The sequence below is a fragment of the Pavona decussata genome, unplaced genomic scaffold (assembly GCF_977016875.1).
Source record: "Pavona decussata unplaced genomic scaffold, jaPavDecu1.1 SCAFFOLD_219, whole genome shotgun sequence".
In the NCBI taxonomy this organism is placed as follows: Eukaryota; Metazoa; Cnidaria; class Anthozoa; order Scleractinia; family Agariciidae; genus Pavona; species Pavona decussata.
The window spans coordinates 1,331,255-1,350,790 of record NW_028145624.1 but is presented as its reverse complement, the minus strand read 5'-3'; the positions used below and the strand labels follow the sequence as shown (position 1 = coordinate 1,350,790).

General features: G+C 37.1%; 1 protein-coding gene and 1 long non-coding RNA gene across 2 annotated transcripts; one reads left to right on the top strand and one right to left on the bottom strand.

Moving 5' to 3' along the window:
* Nucleotides 1-35: 35 nt before the first annotated feature.
* On the bottom strand, nucleotides 36-18,288 carry LOC146459432 (uncharacterized). The gene is made up of 2 exons (XR_014857947.1): nucleotides 18,175-18,288; nucleotides 36-601 (listed from the first exon to the last, which is right to left on the bottom strand). It is a non-coding gene; the product is annotated as an uncharacterized LOC146459432 (long non-coding RNA).
* LOC146459433 (myeloid differentiation primary response protein MyD88-A-like) lies at nucleotides 4,533-17,357 on the top strand. The gene is made up of 7 exons (XM_085089598.1): nucleotides 4,533-4,618; nucleotides 6,796-7,022; nucleotides 7,669-7,956; nucleotides 8,271-8,318; nucleotides 11,559-11,582; nucleotides 13,075-13,341; nucleotides 14,330-17,357. Exons 2-7 carry the CDS (start codon nucleotides 6,797-6,799, stop codon nucleotides 14,479-14,481), a joined length of 1,005 nt encoding a protein of 334 aa, XP_084945724.1. The 5' UTR covers nucleotides 4,533-4,618; nucleotide 6,796; the 3' UTR covers nucleotides 14,482-17,357.
* Nucleotides 18,289-19,536: the final 1,248 nt, after the last annotated feature.

Below are 19,536 nucleotides of genomic sequence, written 5' to 3'. Positions count from 1 at the left end.
CATAGAAAGCTGAAAATTCAAATTTAGTTGTCTGACAAGGTTACAGAAGTTTTTCACACTGAGCCTTTTTATGTATGCATTTTTATGTATTTTATGAAGATACACACCTTGTTGCCTTTGTTGAGCAAGCTCTGGTGTTAGGATCTTAAATTTTTGAAGAATGTCTGTGCATTGTCCACTCGTACTGTTGTATGATATCAAGGTTATTAAATTGGAAGAAATGTAACCAGGGGTTAATTCACCAAAACTTTGCACTAACTGGGTCCTTGCTTTTACTCGTTCACGGTAAAGAAAGTTCCATATTCTCTATATAAACTTGTACTCGAGGTAACTACTTTACTTGTGATAAAACAAACTCAGTATTCACTCGGTTTTTTTTTATAAGAACGTCTAATTTTGGAGCTGAGGCTGAACGTTCTTATATTTTTCTTTTGCGATTTAAGGCTGAAAACGTTCTTAAGATGTTCTTAAATTACATGGTATACACTACATGTATTTCAGTAAATCAATGAGGACGTGACCAGGAAACCTATCAAAGTGCATTGCCTGTAGAGATGTGGTATCAAGAACTGCTGATTATGACAAACCGAGATGTGCGTCACTATTGTTAATGGCCGTATATAAAACATGCCCTTAAGTATTTTGATTAATTTCCATTTGTTACCTTGATTTTATATACAGATTAGCAAAATAAAAACGTTATTAATCGACTCAGCCTGAGGAATGTTCTTAAAACGTTCTTAAAATTTTGGTTAATCTCAGCCTCGATGTTCTTATAAAAAAGGTTCTTATGAAAAAAAAAAAGAGTGTAATTTCTCACTATTTTGGAAAGTAAAGCAAAGAACGGACGAGTGTGAGTGATGATGCATCTAGCGAATTTTCAAATTCGCGTTAATTTCTGTAAACGTTAATTTCCGCGTCATTGACCTTAGTTTCCATTATTGTCGCCCCAAATTCTCGATACACTCTTGAATGGAAAAAGCGTTGTTGTTTTATCAGGGTGGAGATCCGCCGGTACCATGGACACTGTGAAGAACGCTCCAAGCGGCCAGTTTCCATCGCTTAACCCCTACGTTTAGGAACAATTCCACGAACTTTATTTTCATTTCGCATCTTTGCACTTAGTGGTAAAATAAATTTGTTCCTGTTGTCTCAACAATTGTGTTTCTTTGAGTAAGCCGCGTGAATTTGTTTCATTTTGAAATTTTAGCACCTCTTTTGCGTTAATTTCCCAGTTACACTCTGTTTTTTTTTATAAGAACCTTTTTTATAAGAACGTTGAGGCTGAGATTAACCAAAATTTTAAGAACGTATATTTCCTCAGGCTGAGAGTCGATTAAGAACGTTTTTATTTTGGTAATCTGTATATAAAGTCAAGGTAACGTATGTAAATTAACCAGAATACTTAAGGGCATGTTTTGTGTATGGTGACACACATCTCGGTTTGCCATAATCAGCAGTTCTTGATACCATATCTCAGCTGGAAATGCTCGATTTACTGAAATACATGTAGTGTATACCATGTAATTTAAGAACATCTTTAGAACGTTTTCAGCCTCAAATCGCCAAAAAATATAAGAACGTTCAGCCTCAGCTCCAAAATTAGACGTTCTTATAAAAAGAACAGAGTGTATTGGGAACTAATTTTTCCTTCAATTCACGTTAATTAAAGTCGTGCTAATTTCCAATATCTTAATTAACACGAGCGTTAATTTTCTTTAATAAGGTATTGAGGAGATGTTAAAGTGGTGATCTTTATGTAAAAAGTGAGAGTCTATACCAAATGGTTAAGGTGAAAACTGAAAAATTCAGAGATCCTTGCAGTGTCCATTTGCTGAGACGATATGTCATCCTGGACTGATTTCCCTGCTTGTAAATTTTTAGTAGAATATAAAAACAGGATTACGGTGAGGATTCGGTAACTGAGAGTGTCTTTTTCTGTGATGTTATGCGATCCGAAACTTCAAAATCCCTCCCCCAGGTAAGTTCCTGGGATTTTGAACTTTCGAAAATTGGCTTGTCGTTCAAATTCCCATTTCGTGGGGGCCAAAAAGTCGTTCAACCGACTATCCTACCCTCGCACCTAATTTGACTGGAAAGTTGGGCCATCGATTTCAAAGTGCTTCTCATCAACGCGCGCATGCGCATTGGGTGACATAGGCCAACCCGGGGGGATTACACCTAAAATTTGAAGAGGTTTTAAGAAGAGATACCTGGGGGGGGGGGGGGGGTACTTGGGTTCAGTTTTGCTGGGTATGTGCCCCTGGCGTCTCAGAGCCCCTGCCCCATTATAGTCTATTTTGTGGCCAGTTATAAACCCCATCTTAGTCATTTTTGGAAAAATGTAATTTTTCGCGATCCCAACTAAGTCACTTCCTATTTATGCATCTACTTTATCAATCATTTAAATAGGTCATCCTAAACTGAATGGACTTAGTTCTGGAGCAGTGGTTCTGTGCTTCTGTGTAACTGGTTAATATTGATGTTGTGGTTGCGGAATGTAATGCGAGGTGATTGTTACATTTAATAAACAACTTTCTGAACTTTTTAACCGAGACCATTTTGAATCCCTACTTAATAGAATTTTCTTACCCCAAAAATCCGAAAATGTGCGACCCCATTCAAGTACAGTCAACTCTGTCATAGCGACCACTTCTCGTAAGCGACCACCGTTTTGTTTCTCAGTTAAATACTGTTTCAAGAGCTCTCTCGTAGGCGACCACCACTCAAATTTCTTAAGGGACCGCGACCACTTTTTAGGCCAGAAATTACACATATTCTTTTGTTTTCTGTTTCCGCTAAGCGACCACCCAACATAGTCACGTGTGATCTATGGTAACTCATTACTCAGAAGTGACAAGAGTTCAATTTTTAATGACGCTACCCCGGACTGCTGACAGATAATAACAGTTTACAGACAGAGAAGATAGCTATAATTAGATCTGTAGGTAAACGGTAATTGTTACAGCGATCTGTTCCAAAATGTTATACAAAGTTTCATCAGAAGAATGAACAGATGTGAAAAAATCAAATAAATTAGTTTCTTTTTGCCCAATTTTAGCTGCTAAGGTAATATTTTTATGTAATCAACTTATCAATCCAGTATTAGGCTTATTTTGTTGATCTTTCCCGTAAGCGACCACCTCCCGTAAGCGACCACTTTGTCGTGCCCCAAGGGTGGTCGCTTACGAGAGAGTTAACTGTAATAATGGTGTCCGCCTATTAATTATTACTGAACTACAAATTCTACTTTTAAAACTTCACTAAATCTTCAATATTTCTTATTTCTCTTAATTTTACCAACCCTTCTAGAAATATCATCTCCCAAATATACCCAAAAATTTCACAAAACACCCCACAACACAGATTCACGGGATGATGATAGCGTTTTTGGATTGCTTGAAACGTGAACGAGATATTTCCATTAAAGCCATGTCAAGTGGCGGAAACATGGCGTTTAGGTGTAATGCCCCCTAATGCGGAGAGAATTTGGTTGTAAGTAGCAGATTTTGTGTTCATTGCCCTTTCTGAAGAAGCCTGCGAACACAGACGTATTTCCGGCTATCGCTTCTCTCCGAGAGAAGCGACAGCCGGAAATACGTCTGCGTTCGCAGGCTATGTGCACTCCACAGCAAAAAATCCAGCAGTGAAAAGTATTCAGAACAGTTTATTTCGCGTGGTGTGGTCAGGTCTGTGTTCAAAAGTTTTTCATTAATTAATGTCAAGATGTCACCAAGAGTTGAAGGATAGGACTTGGCGGCATCGCCAGTCCGGCCAAAGAAGAACGAAATATTGACATCTCCGCTCCCGATCGCCTAGTCTCCTCTGAGCTAGTCACTACCGATCGCCCTGTGTGCCCGGGTAGGGGGAGGGGTGGGTGAGAGGTACACAGGATTTCAAGTGACGGGGATGATCGAATGGGGTAAAAAATCAGAATCCAAAAAAATCCCTAGGGCTTCTAACAAACCCCCAAAAATCCCTGGACCAAAAATTAACTCCCAAAAATTCCATGCCGAATTTCCGAGCCTTAAAAATTTCCAGAAAGCATCAAATGGTATAACGCGAAAAATAAAAACATTAGAAATCGAATGTTTGTGTTTGTTTTTTCATCATACCGTGATCTGAAGTTATCTTTTCCGCATCTGGTAGTCATTCTAACAACACTCGAGACACCCAAGACACCCAATATTAAAACAGCCGCAAAACAAGTTCGGTTGTACTTTATTCGCAGAACTACGTGGCCGGGATACGCGAGCACTACCACGAATCTTCAGATTGTTTTGAATACCTTGAAAAACTACTTGCCAAATTTTCCTACCCAAAAAAAGAAATCCGGAGTACCCCCTCCCCCCAGTCCCCCACCCCGCCTGTGTGCCCATAGAAACTGGGTACAAATGGATATTTAACTCGGAGATAACCCACGCGGAACGCGCTTCTTCCAGGTATTTTATCCACTCTCTTCCGGTCTTCCCAGACTGCCACACGTGGCCCTCTTTTCATCACGTGACGTTCCATACGTCATATACGCCCTCGCGGTCAGTTTCCTGGTTTTGGAAAAGTAAGGCTTCTGCGAACGGCGTTTCGAATGTGGTTGTTTTGTTGGGCCTTGTGCCGCCAAGTAAGTATGCACAAGTAGTAAGAGACTCGCTAAACGTTAGCTTATACATTTATCTGTTTAAACAGATGGTGGCTTCTTTTTATTTGGGTTATTACCGAGATCGCTAAGGACTTTGCTTATGATTGCAAATTTTTGCGTTATGTTCAACCCACACTGGATAGTTCGTATTAAGTTAGGTTTTACGCCACGATTTTAACTTAAAAAATCGCTACGCAACCTCAAGTTAAGTCCGTTTTGAGTCCATGCCAAAATGCATCAGAAGTTGGCGTCAATCGCTTACGCCGAAGATCTTCGGCGTGATCTATACCTACGTTACATAAGCTTACATGTTTTCCAGTATGGATTTAAGCTTAGTGTCCTTAGGTATACAGTGTACCACAGCTCACTGGGAAACTACCTCCTAGTGTACATAATAGCGTATTGAAGTACAGGCTTGACTCTCACATGACACCTTTTGTGACATCCTGTGAACAATATTGTTTTTCCTCAATGAAATTACATAGAGTAGTCGTCAGCAGCTGTAGCTAAATAGATATCTTCCTGATCGAATCTTATCCAAACACACTAGTAATACAGAAGTCAAACACTTCCTTTAATGGAAGTTGATCACAATTTCATGGGCATCTTTCAGCTATATGGGATTTATACTCATAATTTAGATGCCAGTACACTATGTGCCAATTCACAAGGACCTTTTCAAACATGCTGTGTGAATTTGAATCTGTGAATTTGAATTATTTGAAGTGATTGTCATTGTAATACACAAATGAAATGCTTTTTGTGTGAAAGAGTTGGGCCCAGATCAGACGCAAAACTCAAATTTTTGGACCTTCAACCCCCCCCCCTCCCCATCCCCAGTTTTGCAGACAAATTTGGAACAGAACTGGGCTACGGAAAATGTTTAACTTAAGGTGTTTTATCCCCATACATCAGTATTCTTTTAATGTTGATTTCGTAACTGTCAAGGAGGCTGAATAATTAGAAAATACCTGAAAAAAGTGCATGCTTAAGGAGGCTCACAGCAGTTTTTCTGGACTTCGTGTGGAAGGTTTGAAAGTGCAATCTCGCATAGAAGATAAACTTTGATCTTCTTCGTACTAAATCATCATTTCAACATATGATCAAAGTTATATTTTCATTGTTTCCAAGCAAGAACTATTAACATAGTAACGGTAGCAAAAAACCTTGTTGATTATCTTGAAATCTAGTCAGAGAGGCGGTGTTCATTGTAACTAACTTTTTGGAAAACTTAATAAACTTGAAACTCAGACACTTTTGGACAAAACTTTAGGGATTTAGACTACTTAATCTAGACAAGGTGCGGGCAAAATTAGAAAAAAATCTGTAAGAGTGTTTTCAAGTAAATAATGGATCAATGTTTACAGGGTGATTTTGTTTATTTCCACATTTTCACCAATATCTCTCGCAAAATAAAACTTGACATTTTCTCATTTCTCTTAAAAGGTCTTTCCTCATAGCAAAACATTCTACCCCTTGCAATTTAAGAGAAAAATTTATAGGGTTCTTTTTAAGATATCTCGATTTATGCAGGGTAGAAACTTTTTCACTGATCTATGCTTTATTTTAGCTGTTTTCAAACATAACTATCTTAGAATCAAAGCAAACAATGAAGCTCAATATCCATTTAGAATGTTTTGCTTTTAAGAGAAAAAAAGAAAGTGCCAAGTTTTATTTTGCCAAAGACGTGAAAAATGGGGTAATAAACAAAATCACCCCATAAAAATTGATTCATTATTTACTTGAAAACGCTCTTACAGATTTTTTTCTTACTTCGCATGCAAGTTGTCGAGATTGAGTAGTTTAAATCCCTAAGTTTCGTCAGAAACTGTCTGGCTAGATTTTGAGATAATTGACAATGTTTAAATTGAGATTCGATGTGCTACCGTTGCCATGGTAATAGTTGTTGTTTGAAACCGATGAGAAAATTAACTTTGATCATATGCTGAAATGATGATGTAGTATGAAGGGGATCAAAGTTTATCTTCTATGCAAGATTGTAATTTCAAAACTCCCTAAGTCCAGAAAAACTACTGCGAGCCTCCTTAAACAGCATATAGACATAATACTTTGAGCATTAATATCTGTGATGCAGGCATCACTGTAAAATGGCTATAATAGGTCTACCTCTAAATTAGTTTAATTTTTGTTTACTTAAGGATGGAAAAATCAAGGAAAGTTTGGATTTATTCAAAAGTAAAGAAATGGTGTGGAAACCAGAAAGCAAGGAAAAAGGACATTCATAAGACTGAGCAAGATTCACCCAAGGTAGCAGATGTGGAAGTATCTTCCCCAGACAACAAGGTCCTTGATGGCAATGTTGTTAAATTACCGGAGCTACAGCAAGACACAACCCCGCCTGTGGAGAATTCACAAACACCAGAAGGTCAGTCATACATCTTGAATTGGTTTCTTGAAATGGCTGATTCCAGATTGTGGTGATTCCATAAATATTTTGTGTCAAGTGATGAATTTCACTGAAGCATCAAATATCAATTGGGCATTTTTCAAAAGTTGTGGGTTTGCGGGCAAGCGTTTCCTCTCTCTCCTCTCCCCTTCCCCCCCCCCCCCCCTCCTCTATTTTACCAGCCTTGTCCAATGTGCACACAGTCAAACAACAAAACATGCACAAAACCCCGGGAAAAGGCTTGCTATGCAGGCTAGCACTAGAGTTACTATGTTCATTATTTTAGTAAAGTCTTTTTTTCTTAGTGGAGATGACATGAACTGGCCCAATTTGTTCAAAGAGTGAATAACTTTATCCAGCGGATAAGTTGCAGTCTGTCAGATAAAATCTATTAGTTGAAGTACAGTTCATCCGCCCTTTGAATAGCTGGGATCAGGTGATTAGGCAGCTAGATAAAATGATACTGTATTGTTTGGTGTGGTAGAATGAAACTGCTTGCTCAGAGAGGTCATTTGGAAAACATTTTTTTTTGTTTATATGAATGATGACTGATAAGCTAGAAAGAACATATGGCTTGGTAGACATGAAATGTTTGTCCTTTGACTAAAACACTTTGTGCTTTAAGGTGTAAACATAATCAGTGACGATATGTTGATCAAAGATCTGCCCTCTGAAGCCTACAAGACTCTAGAGATACTTTTGCAACCAACGTCATTGGCAACTGGAAGAGACTATAGATTATTAGCAGACCGTCTGGGGTATTCTAATCAATGGATACAGTGGCTTCAAAGTACGCCTCAACCAGTTGTAACACTGATCAGGGAATTAAGATACAGGAAGATTACAGAGTTGATATCAGTGTTAAAGGACATAAGGAGGCTTGATGTGGTGCAAGATCTTCAGTCATATATAGGTGATTTCCATTTTTTCCTTTTGTTTGATTGTTAAAGTCATTTATGTACAATACCTTACCTTAATATTGTTATTAATTTTCAGAAAAAATCAAGTGCAGTGTTTCATGTGGCAAATTTATACAACCAACAATGCTCACAAGACCAAAAACCAGCAAATTATAATAATTTGGAAATCAAGAGGAAAATGTCACAAAGTTTAAAAAATATCTTTAGTAAAAAATATTCACGGATTTACAATAGTACGCTCTATTTTCACATTAAAAAGAATCAGTGATCTTCAGTAAACTATGTTCTTGATGTTTTGTTTGTTCAGATAAAACTCATACTCGAAGGGAGATGGAAGTTCGCCAGCAAACAACTGGTATGTATACGTATGTCTGAACATGTCAATGATGGTCACCAAATGAGCAGAATTTATTTTGTTAAGTTGCTGTTGTTTCTGTTCTGGGTTTTTTGTGAGCACTGGAGTTGACAGGCCATATTTTAATATACATGAAGAGGGACCCTTATCAGATGTAACAGTAAACAAGTAACTCTATTTTCTGTGGCTTGCCCCTCTGGCCTGCTAAAATTTGATACACACACAGAATGTTAATAATACCTTTGATGACATTTTGTAGTTTTTGTTACCTTTTGATTTATTTATTACGCGGGATGCCCTGAAGGGGCATGCCGTGTCTAAAAACAGGTCGATTTCTTTTTTTTCTTCCTCGTAGTCACAAACCGGTACATTAATTTATTCATTAAACTCTCCCCTCTCCTACTCGGGATGTATTGTTCTGATTGTCTTCAACAACAGCAGGCCAATCAAAATCCATTTCTTGTCGCTTATATCGCGAGGGAGGGGACCCACTCACCCCTACCTGTGTGACGTCAATGCATCATTTGATATATTTATTAAAGACAGATTAAGTCGCGCCATATTGTTTTAACATGTTCTGGACTCAAGTGTGCCGTTTTCAAAGGGAAATTTCACCATTTTGAAGCGGTAAATCGAAAGAATAACTTCTAAGAAGCACCCGACACGTAAAACGTTGGAAATTGGTGAGTTCTTAGTGAAGGAATCGTGCTTTGTTTGACAGTCTTAGGCCACGACGCGAGACAGAAAAGAGGTCATTGAGAAGCTTACGTTATCGTAATGGAATTTGACAAATTTCCGCTGATAGTCTGAGTCGCGTAACACACGGAAAACAACGTAACGCGATCGTCGTGACTCAAACTATTCCATTAGCAAGGATAGTTTTATCAATTGGCGAAGCATGCAGTTGGAATAAATGAATCAGCCCCAGCATCACGCGTAATGCCAGTATAGCAGGCATCTTGTATTTAAAAAAAAAAAAAATGAAGTGATAAGTGACAATTACATCCATGATAACATCTGACCTGTTAGTGTAAATAAGTATGGAGACTTTTGATCACCTTTTCTCATCCCTTGCTCATTTGTTTGTCATTTTATATGGTTGAGATAATTTACTTGAAAGTACATCAAAGTCACCAAATTTGGCATCTTGGTCAACATTTTTTTGGGGGGGGGTTTTATACAACAATTTCATGATTTCTTGAATGGATATCTTACTTGGCTTTAAAAGTTTTTTTTTTATTCGCAGGATTGATTTTTATTTACAAACGTAAATTCTAGAAAAAAGAGAAAAAGCTTAGTACATGGTAACCTGCTTACATGTATTTACACTTCTACTACTATTAACCTAATTACACACTTACTTTAGTTTCTTATCTTACATTTGTTTATCATTGCCTTTCCTAAATGCATACAGCACACACTTGCATCAGAAGCAACTCATTTACACGGTAATTGGCATTTTCAAGGCGGGATAAGCCAAGGGATGAAGGAGATAGACAATATTAAAGACGTCAGGAATAGCACTATAGTAGAAACAAGAGTTTTCAGATATCTAGTAGGAATGACCATTGTTTGGGTAGAAAATTATTTGCTTCTGCTTGTACATATATGCTGTAAATTGTCTTAAGGTATTCATATTTTCAAGCTAAATGTGTGTAAAAGTTAGTAGTAAGTAAGTAAGTAAGTAAGTAAACTTTATTATATGGCAAGGTAGTCTTGAGGTAAATCCGCGCGTTCTGATTGGTTCTTTCTTGGTCGGGATTTTACCATACGGACCGTTTCCGTGGAAACGGTCATAAGCCGTGTATTTTTGTTTAGGACAAGCGGCAAATTTGAAAATTTGCAGCTAAAACTGCGAAAAGAAAATCTGAAAATACTTTCATTCTTCGCAAAGAAACTACCCAAAAGACTTATTCCAACATGGACGAAAAAGAATATCATTTACAAAGCAAATTTTACTATCCCAAAGATCTAGAAACCTCTAAAAACAGGCATCAGCGAAGGCCACGAAGCCATTGGCGATTTCGTAAACAAACAGAGAAGTGAAAACACAAAAGGAAGACGTCTACTAATATGATCACACTACTCCGTTTTATTGAAGCTAATGGCTTAAATAGTCAAACAATTGAAAGCCTACCTGCGTCCGAGCTTGACCACCTTTCGCCAATTTTTTTTTATGAACGTACGCAGGAAAAGGTGAATACGAGCCAGCAACATTTTCCAGTAATCAGCGCAATATACAGCGATACTTATCTGAGAAGAAATATCCGTTCAACATACTCAAGGACAATGAGTTTGAAAAATCAAGAAGCGTTCTAGCTGCAAATCACAAGTCACTTGTTCACAACTGAACACGACAGAAGAAACAAGCTACAAGCCGCTCAGGCGATTGACGAAACGAAGAAGATGCTCTTTTTGAGGCAGGAGAATTCGGCGACTCCAATACAGTTGCACTTCAAAGAACTGTGTGGTGGTTTTTATCCCTACACTTGGGTTTCCAAGCCAGAGATGAGAGCGATGAGGACAATCGACTTAATGCTGCTTCTTTTAAGGTTGAATGGGGGGTCGGTTGAATGTGATTTTAACTGCAACCTTTTCTTGATCCGTACTTTGTGATGGGCTACTAAAGTTTCGACGAAACCAGTTTTGTGAGTTTCAAAAACAAACCGCAGCTGTTAAGATATTCGTCAAATTCCGCTACAAATCGTTCTTGATGTCTTTTCTATAATCAACATGATTACATGTAAACGTTCAGTAAATTTGCTTTCAAACTCGTGGTACCGAAGCTTGTTCTTTCTGGGTTGCTCGCGTCATCAAAAACACGTCACGCGGGAAACCATTTGAATTCAAGTGACCGGAAGTGCGTTTTTATAAATAAAAAAGTTTGCTCCGAGTGCCATATAATAAACTACTTACTAACCTAGCTTGCTCGAGCCGTACTGGGGAATATTGGCCCTCGGTCGTTTTTGTACGGACCTCGCTGCGCTCGGTCCGTACTGCCACGACCTCGGGCCAATATTCCCCAGTACGGCCCTCGCGCTCGGTTAGTAAGAGGTTATTATTTGACAAGTAAGTTATTTAGGGGATTGGCAGCCGACTGGCTGATGTGGACCTACTATACACAAATGTACACAGCTGCTTTACATGGTGTATTTAATAACTGTGATGGTCGTAAATGTATTTAATTTTAGTACTATTTGCCAGCTACTCACAAATTTGTTTATTCCTTATGCCTTGTAGAAAAGCCTGAGGAGTTTTCAACTCGTGAGTATAATTTTGTTTGGTAACTTAAAGTGATTATTCCATAAAATTAAGTAATTATGAGACGGCAATAATATCACTGATTACCAAATATTATTGTGTGATTACTTTTGTACATGACACTTATACTTGCTTTGTAGCAGTGATATCATGAGATACATGTCATTGTTTTGACTAGAAGGCTTGTTTGCCAGTCATGCGTCAGAATTACAAGCTGTCACTGTTTTGGTTGCCATGTTGAACAGGCAAAAATACAGTACTGGCAATAAAATTGTAGTGAAAGGCACCAATTCCCTGAGTGTTCTGGCAGTAAAGTATGTGGAGAGCTAAGCGGCATCTTTATAATCCCTTCACTGATACAAGGATGTAAGTACATCCTGTGTTACAATGACTGAATCATACATAACCTATGCACTCAGTAGAACATGAAAAACACATATAATTAAACTTTTGGAGAACACAAAAGGACTGGCAGGTAAAGAGTAACACAATTTGTGAGCCATACACAACGGTGAAACTGACTTTCTTTGCTTATGCAAGCCGCCATATTGAAGGTATTGAAGGTACAATCTCAGTTATTGTAAAAATTAGTTTGTTAGGCTTAATATTTACCACAAAGTATGAGGCATCAAACTTCATTGTCATTTTTTTAAGTTTTTATTTTTTCTCAAATCGAGTGCTAATTAGTTGGGGGTGCAGCTTATCTATGAGTACAGCTTATACACAAGTTTTTACAGTAATAAAGTTTCAGTGCCCTTTTTAATACTTGTCTCGAAAAGCTTTAAGATTTTTGATGGATAGATAAAGGAATATTGTTCCAAAAATATTTACCACTAATACTTGGACAAAATCTCTTAAGGTTTGAACAGAAAGATTCTATAACTAATTGATCAGGTAATTATACACTTTGCATGTAGTAAACGTCTTGATGTTTAAATAAATTCTCCTTGCTAGTGCTATAAGAAATATAATGAGAACGGTGAGAAAAATGTGTATAATACTGGGTATTAACAAGCATCTCAGCCCAAATTCAGGGCTAAGGCTCTTTCATCTAATTGAGACTTCCTTTCAGTAGTTGTTGGGGTGGAATCATAGAGGAAATGACAGTCTGCCTGTGTGGTCCTTTGTTACACTACTAAATAATTATCTGTGGACAGAGTGGAAATGCAGAATTTAGAACATTTTGTAAGAGAAGGGTTCAGAATTAGCATTCCTTATTCCCACAGATTGTACACACACAGGTCTATAGTCAGCAGGTTCCAAGAGAAAATCAGGCTGTAAATCACAATTTCCAAGGTTTAATTAAGCTCAATGTACAGTGAAATTACATGGAATACTCAATCATTTCAAACAGTGAGGTGCTTGCAGTTGATCATATCACATGATATGCCTTCATGCTACGCCACAGGTCATTTCAAGGGAATTCCATGTTGCAGTGTTGGCTTGAATGCATACAGTTATTTGTTTAATTTCTTGTTTATTTTGTTCCTTTTAGTGTGTGAAAATTATGATGTTTTCATTTGTTATGCTGGTCCTGACAAGCCCTTTGCAGATGAACTCCTCAAGACATTAGAAGGAAAGCCATATTGTATGAAAGTGTGCATTAATTACCGTGATTTTTTGGTCGGGGCTGATCCCTTGGAGACAGCAGCCAGAGCTATTGAGGAAAGATGCAGGAAAGTTTTGGTTATCCTGTCAGAAAACTTCAACAGATGTGAAGAAGCAGACTTCCAGGCTAAGGTTGCACTAAGCCTTTCTCCAGGTTGGTTTATCATCACTTGAACATAAATTTATGAAACAAAAGACTTGCAAATTATACAGACTGTTTAGTGTCTTCTTTATGCCTCCACTAGGAGTTACAGCTTAAGTCTAAAACATAAGCTCTTGTAACTAACTTCTTTGTGGTCAAATTAAATTATTGTAATGATGATGAATTTATATCATCAAACTGAAGTGTGGAATATCTTGAGTCCTCATTGCTGTTTTGTGTGGTTGCTCCTTGACAACAGGAGACACAACAAAGACAAGAACCAGTCAAGTACTCCTAAACCCATGAAAAAATTTGTTGGGAAGGGTAAAGAGCCACCTTAAATTCTCAAAAATTAAGGTGGCTCTCAACTCCTCCTTACCCATTTTTTTTTAAACTTTGCAAAAAGTTGTATTGCTGGTCACAGTCTCATAATGAAAAATGAGCATTACTGAGCTTGTTTTTGAGTCAACCACTTAAAACTTAAATTATTGTTTTCAAAGGTCATACTATTGCTGTCAGTGGTAACCTATTATGTCAAGAAAATGACTGCATCACTTGTTTCCCAATAATTAGGTATTTACAAATTACACTATTTACAAGGCTAAAAAGTTTAAAAATATTAACCAAACGATCTTGTCTAATCAAGTCATGCTTAGGGTGATTTAGTCAAAAACGTTTGGTTATTAATATTTTTTAACTTTTTAGCCTTGTGAATAGTATTGTAAATCTCAAGCGAATATTATGGACAATTAGCATTTCAGTGATGCCATTAGATGGTATCAACTTAGAAAGAGTGGTGGTATTTATCAATGAAAGTTTAGGTGATGGAAACTACAAAGTGTTGGAAACTGTTGTGAGCCACCTTAAACACTCAAAATTTCTTAGGTGGTTTCAAATTACTGCTGAGAACATGGTCAGATTTTGACGGTGGCAGAAATTCAGAGAGTGGGTCATGCTTTCATTTTCTTGGTATTTATCCTATCCCATTTGTTTTCCCTAGGAGCAAGGAAAAAGCTTCTGATACCAATATTGTACAAACCTTGTAATATTCCAACTATGCTGGGATTTATTTACTATGTGGACTACACAAAGGAAGATGCCAGAAAATTCTTCTGGGTCAAGCTGTTAAAATCACTTGGTCTCAGGAATTGAAGTACTTGTAATAGATAGCAAGTGACTGTGTTTTGACTAAAATACAATAAAAAGTGAAAAGAACAAGAAAGAACCTACCAAGCAGGAAAAAAGGAACAACGAGAATCAAAAACAGGTAGCCACGTTTGATGTGAAACAACAGCAAGATCTGATTGAGAATTTTTTATTATTTTTGTATGCCTGGCTGCTGTCCATCAATCAGGGAAGTTTGCTATTTGTATGTCTCTGAAATCTTCCTGCGATTTATACTTGAGTGGTCAATGTTCCAAAATCTAGATGGCTTGGATTCAAGTACTGCTGTGGTTGCTAGCTAGAGTTGTTAGGGCCTGGTTCAGATTAAATCTGATCCACAGTTAAAAGTTAATCAAGGTTTTCATCTTGCTTGTTTAAAATGGTTTAAAAGGCTGCTTTCAAGCTGAAGGTTAACAAAGGTCTAAGTCAAATCTGAGGTACAAAAATCTTTTGGAAGAATCTTTATTGATTAGTAATTAAACTCGAATCGAAGTTCATGTTAATGCAGGATTAGCTTAATCTGGCTTTGAACAACTGGGCCCTAAGTTCAACTCCTTAGCCTCACTTGTTAATAAGCAGCTGGTACACCTTCTGCCATTTTGGATTTCTCATTGTGTTAGCATTTACTTGGATTAATTTTTTGTGATTCTTTGAAAGGAATTGCCTGTATAAACTAGCTTGGGATAGCTAAGTGCACTTTCACCAGAAAGAGTGCATTCATTTCAAACATCCATGGATCACTGTTGGTATACAGAAGTTAAGTGTATCCCTATTGATACATTTTGATGCCATCTCATTTGTAATGGCAAGTGTCTAATTACATGCATGGCACAAAAACATACCCCATTGCTTTTCAGTCCTTGGTTAGAAGCAAGGGAACATTTAGGGTGCGTTCGATTGACCCTATTCCGGAATAGGAATACATACGACGATGACAAGAAATCCCTCATAAAAGGTTTTAGGAGTTACTGGAGTAGAAACGGCTGTTAAATTATAATGTGTCAGCGAAACTTTGAAGAAATGCCTTCCCAATTTACTTAAAAGGAGAAATCTAACAGCTATTCCGCTTATTCTTATTCCGGAATACCATCAATCAAACTTAACCTAACGTTCTGGTTGCTGTCTGTGTGCAAGTGGGTACAGTTCTGGATTTGAAAGCCAATTTTTAATTATTTGTTCTTTTCACAGTGAATTGAAGCCCCTGGCTTTACTTTTGTCAAAGAATTTTTAGAGCTATATTTGTGAGAAGGGCTTGCTTTATTTGGGGTGGGGACGGGGATATTCATGGAAGACATTTTGTGTTTGGAAAATTAGTTGGACTTGACATGAAAAGAGCTTGAGACGGCTTGAAACACTAAGGTTGTGTTCGATTGACTGTATTCCGGAATGAGAATAAGCAGAATGGCTGTTAGATTTCTCCTTGTAAGCAAATTTGGGACTCCATTTCAGCTGATATGTAATAATTTAAGAGCCATTTTGTATTTCATTAACTCCAAAAACCTCCTGTGAGGCATTTCTTGTCATCATTGTATGTACCCTTACAATTTCCAGAATAGTTAACAATTATTATTCACCGAAGTGGAGGTGAATAGTGATGGATATTTACTGAGCCGTGAAGCGGCGAGGTAAATATCCATCACTTTCACGGACACTTGAGGTGAATAATATTATTGTTTTAGTATATACCACACAAGCTGAACAACTAGTTGACCAAAAAATTATTTTATTTCTGACAATATACTGACAAATAATATGAAATTTAAAAATCTCACGCGCCTAGTGGTGAGCAATTTCTTATTGTGGAAAGTTCCATCTCGCTTTCTTGCAGACAAAACTTTTGGAGACACTTTTTTAGTTCCTGCAGTGTCATTTCTTCAAATTTTCTGTGAAATTCGTCTTGTTGTTGAAACCATGCTGAAAAATATTAGATGTTTCATTGTTTTCATTGTAATTTTAGTGCTCAGGATTGTATTTTCATTTTTTGCCTTAGAAAATGAGGTTGAAAAGATTAAATAACTTACCATTCAATGCCGTCAAACCAAACTTTGTTGCCATTTATATATTTTTTTTAACAGCCGTCTCGTTTGTCGAAATAATTTCCTCTTAAGTAACCGTGGCAAAACGGGAAGCCATCTTGTTTTTCTTAGCCAAGTACTATTCACCTCCGAGCTAGCCAATCAGCGTGCGCGAAAAGTACTATTCACTTGTGTGGTATATACTAAAGTGAATTGAATGCATCCTCAGCTAACTGCTGAAAAACACCTATAACTGTAACAGTCTATGAGTTTATATTCAAATTTATTAGAAGGATGCTTGAATCTAAAATTCAGGGAGTTACTTCCAGAGAGACTTACATTTGGAAACTTAGATTCAAGGATAAAGTTAGAGTGTAATTTGAAACCATACAAGTATGTGTTAGTGCACTGATGTTTTTATATCCTTGTTTCTTGAAAGTAAAGGGGTGCTTTCTTCGGTGAGCGGTTTGCTGTATTTTGTTCAAAACAGCTCAAATATTTGACAAAGAACCTTTTTCTAACATGAAATTATTGTTAGAGCACTTGGGAGAAAATAGTAAGGCATGCCTCCCAGAAAGAACAAACTAGAATCAGTTTTTGGCAAATTCTCTACAATACACAGATGAACTTGAAAAAATTGGCCAATTTTTTCAAAGATAATTAAAATACTAGTTTCTGTGCACCACTAGGGTTATTGTTAACACAACTGAATCATTATTTTGACTATGCCATCAATTTGCATGTAAAGATGTTTTTTTTAAGTGACACAAGAAATAATTATTGGTCACACTGCACCTTTAAGATCTTTTTGTAAGTAATTAATCAATGATTAAAGATTGGTAAACCTTAGCCATTTTAGGGGTGATTCGTTTTTGACCTTCTTCTGCCATAAAGGATAACATAATACAAGCTTTTTCACATCCACTCAAGGTTGAGGGGATGTAGGTTTTCTTGTTTGTAACATAGTGATCACTCTTTAGAAGCTGTTACTTCAGCTTCATAGAAAGCTGAAAATTCAAATTTAGTTGTCTGACAAGGTTACAGAAGTTTTTCACACTGAGCCTTTTTATGTATGCATTTTTATGTATTTTATGAAGATACACACCTTGTTGCCTTTGTTGAGCAAGCTCTGGTGTTAGGATCTTAAATTTTTGAAGAATGTCTTTGCATTGTCCACTCGTACTGTTGTATGATATCAAGGTCATTAAATTGGAAGAAATGTAACCAGGGGTTAATTCACCAAAACTTTGCACTAACTGGGCCCTTGCTTTTACTCGTGCATGGTAAAGAAAGTTCCATATTCTCTATATAAACTTGTACTCGAGGTAACTACTTTACTTGTGATAAAACAAGCTCAGTATTCACTCGGTTTTTTTTTTTTTTTTTTTATAAGAACGTCTAATTTTGGAGCTGAGGCTGAACGTTCTTATATTTTATTGCGATTTGAGGCTGAAAACGTTCTTAAGATGTTCTTAAATTACATGGTATACACTACATGTATTTCAGTAAATCAATGAGGAAGTGACCAGGAAACCTATCAAAGAACATTGTCTGCTGAGATATGGTATCAAGAACTGCTGATTATGACAAACCGAGATGTGTGTCACCATTGTTAATGTTACACAAAACATGCCCTTAAGTATTTTGGTTAATTTCCATTTGTTACCTTCGGTTTATATTCAGATTAGCAAAATAAAAACGTTCTTAATCGACTCAGCCTGAGGAATGTTCTTAATACGTGTTTAAAATTTTGGTTAATCTCAGCCTCGACGTTCTTATAAAAAAGGTTCTTATAAAAAAAACAGAGTGTAATTTCTCATTATTTTGATAAGTAACGCAAAGGACGGACGAGTGTGAGTGATGATGCATCTAGCAAAATATTATTCCACAAAGACCCAGATTCAAGAAGACCTCCAAAATTAAGATGTGTCCTATAAGTATTATTTCTGTACAATCGTCTATTTGCAAGAAACAGGGCTTCGTAAATCTGTCAAGTGTACTGAACAAGTACAGTATAGCATTGGAGGGGAGTTCGCCAATCAGTTCGGCCTTTAGCATACCTTGTTATACGAAATTAATCCTTTATGAAGTTAACGCGAATTTCGCGTTAATTTAAGTCGTGTTAATTTTTGTTAACGTTAATTTCCGCGTCATTGACCTTAGTTTCCATTATTGTCGCCCCAAATTCTCGATACACTCTTGAATGGAAAAAGCGTTGTTGTTTTATCAGGGTGGAGATCCGCCGGTGTCATGGACACTGTGAAGAACGCTCGAAGTGGCCAGTTTCCATCGCTTAACCCCTACGTTTAGGAACAATTCCACGAAACATTATTTTCATTTCGTTTCTTTACACTTAGTGGTAAAATAAATTTGTTCCTGTTGTCTTAACAATTATGTTTCTTTGAAATTTTAGCGCCTCTTTCGCGTTAATTTCCAGTTACTGGGAATTAATTTTTCCTTTAATTCGCGTTAATTAAAGTCGTGCTAATTTCCAATACCTTCATTAACACGAGCGTTTAATAAGATATTGAGGAGATGTTAAAGTGGTGATCTTTATGTAAAAAGCGAGAGTCTATACCAAATGGTTAAAGTAAAAACTGAAAAATTCAGAGATCCTTGCAGTGTTCATTTGCTGAGACGATATGTCATCCTGGACTGATTTCCCGGCTTGAAAATTTTTAGTAGAATACAAAAACAGGATTACAGTGAGGATTCAGTAACTGAGAATGTCTTTTTTCTGTGATGTTATGCGGAGATTGATCCGAAACTTCAAAATCCCTCCCCCAGGTAAGTTCCTGGGATTTTGAACTTTTAAAAAATGGCTTGTCGTTCAAATTCCCACTTCGTGGGGGCCAAAAAGTCGTTCAACCGACTATCCTACCTTGCTTCTCATCAACGCGCGCATGCGCCTTGGGTGACATAGGCCAACCCTTTAAGGGGGGATTACACCTAAATTTGAATGAAATTTGAAGAGGTTTTTAGAATGGATAGAAGAAAGAAAATGATTTTTGGAACACTAACAGACAGT

Excerpts from the sequence above, each read along its gene's own strand:
- LOC146459433 (XM_085089598.1), top strand. The coding sequence starts at position 6,797 with ATGGAAAAATCAAGGAAAGTTTGGATTTATTCAAAAGTAAAGAAATGG. Across the intron at positions 8,319-11,558 it reads AGTTCGCCAGCAAACAACTG|AAAAGCCTGAGGAGTTTTCA; the intron begins GTATGTATACGT and ends TATGCCTTGTAG. Across the intron at positions 11,583-13,074 it reads GCCTGAGGAGTTTTCAACTC|TGTGTGAAAATTATGATGTT; the intron begins GTGAGTATAATT and ends TGTTCCTTTTAG.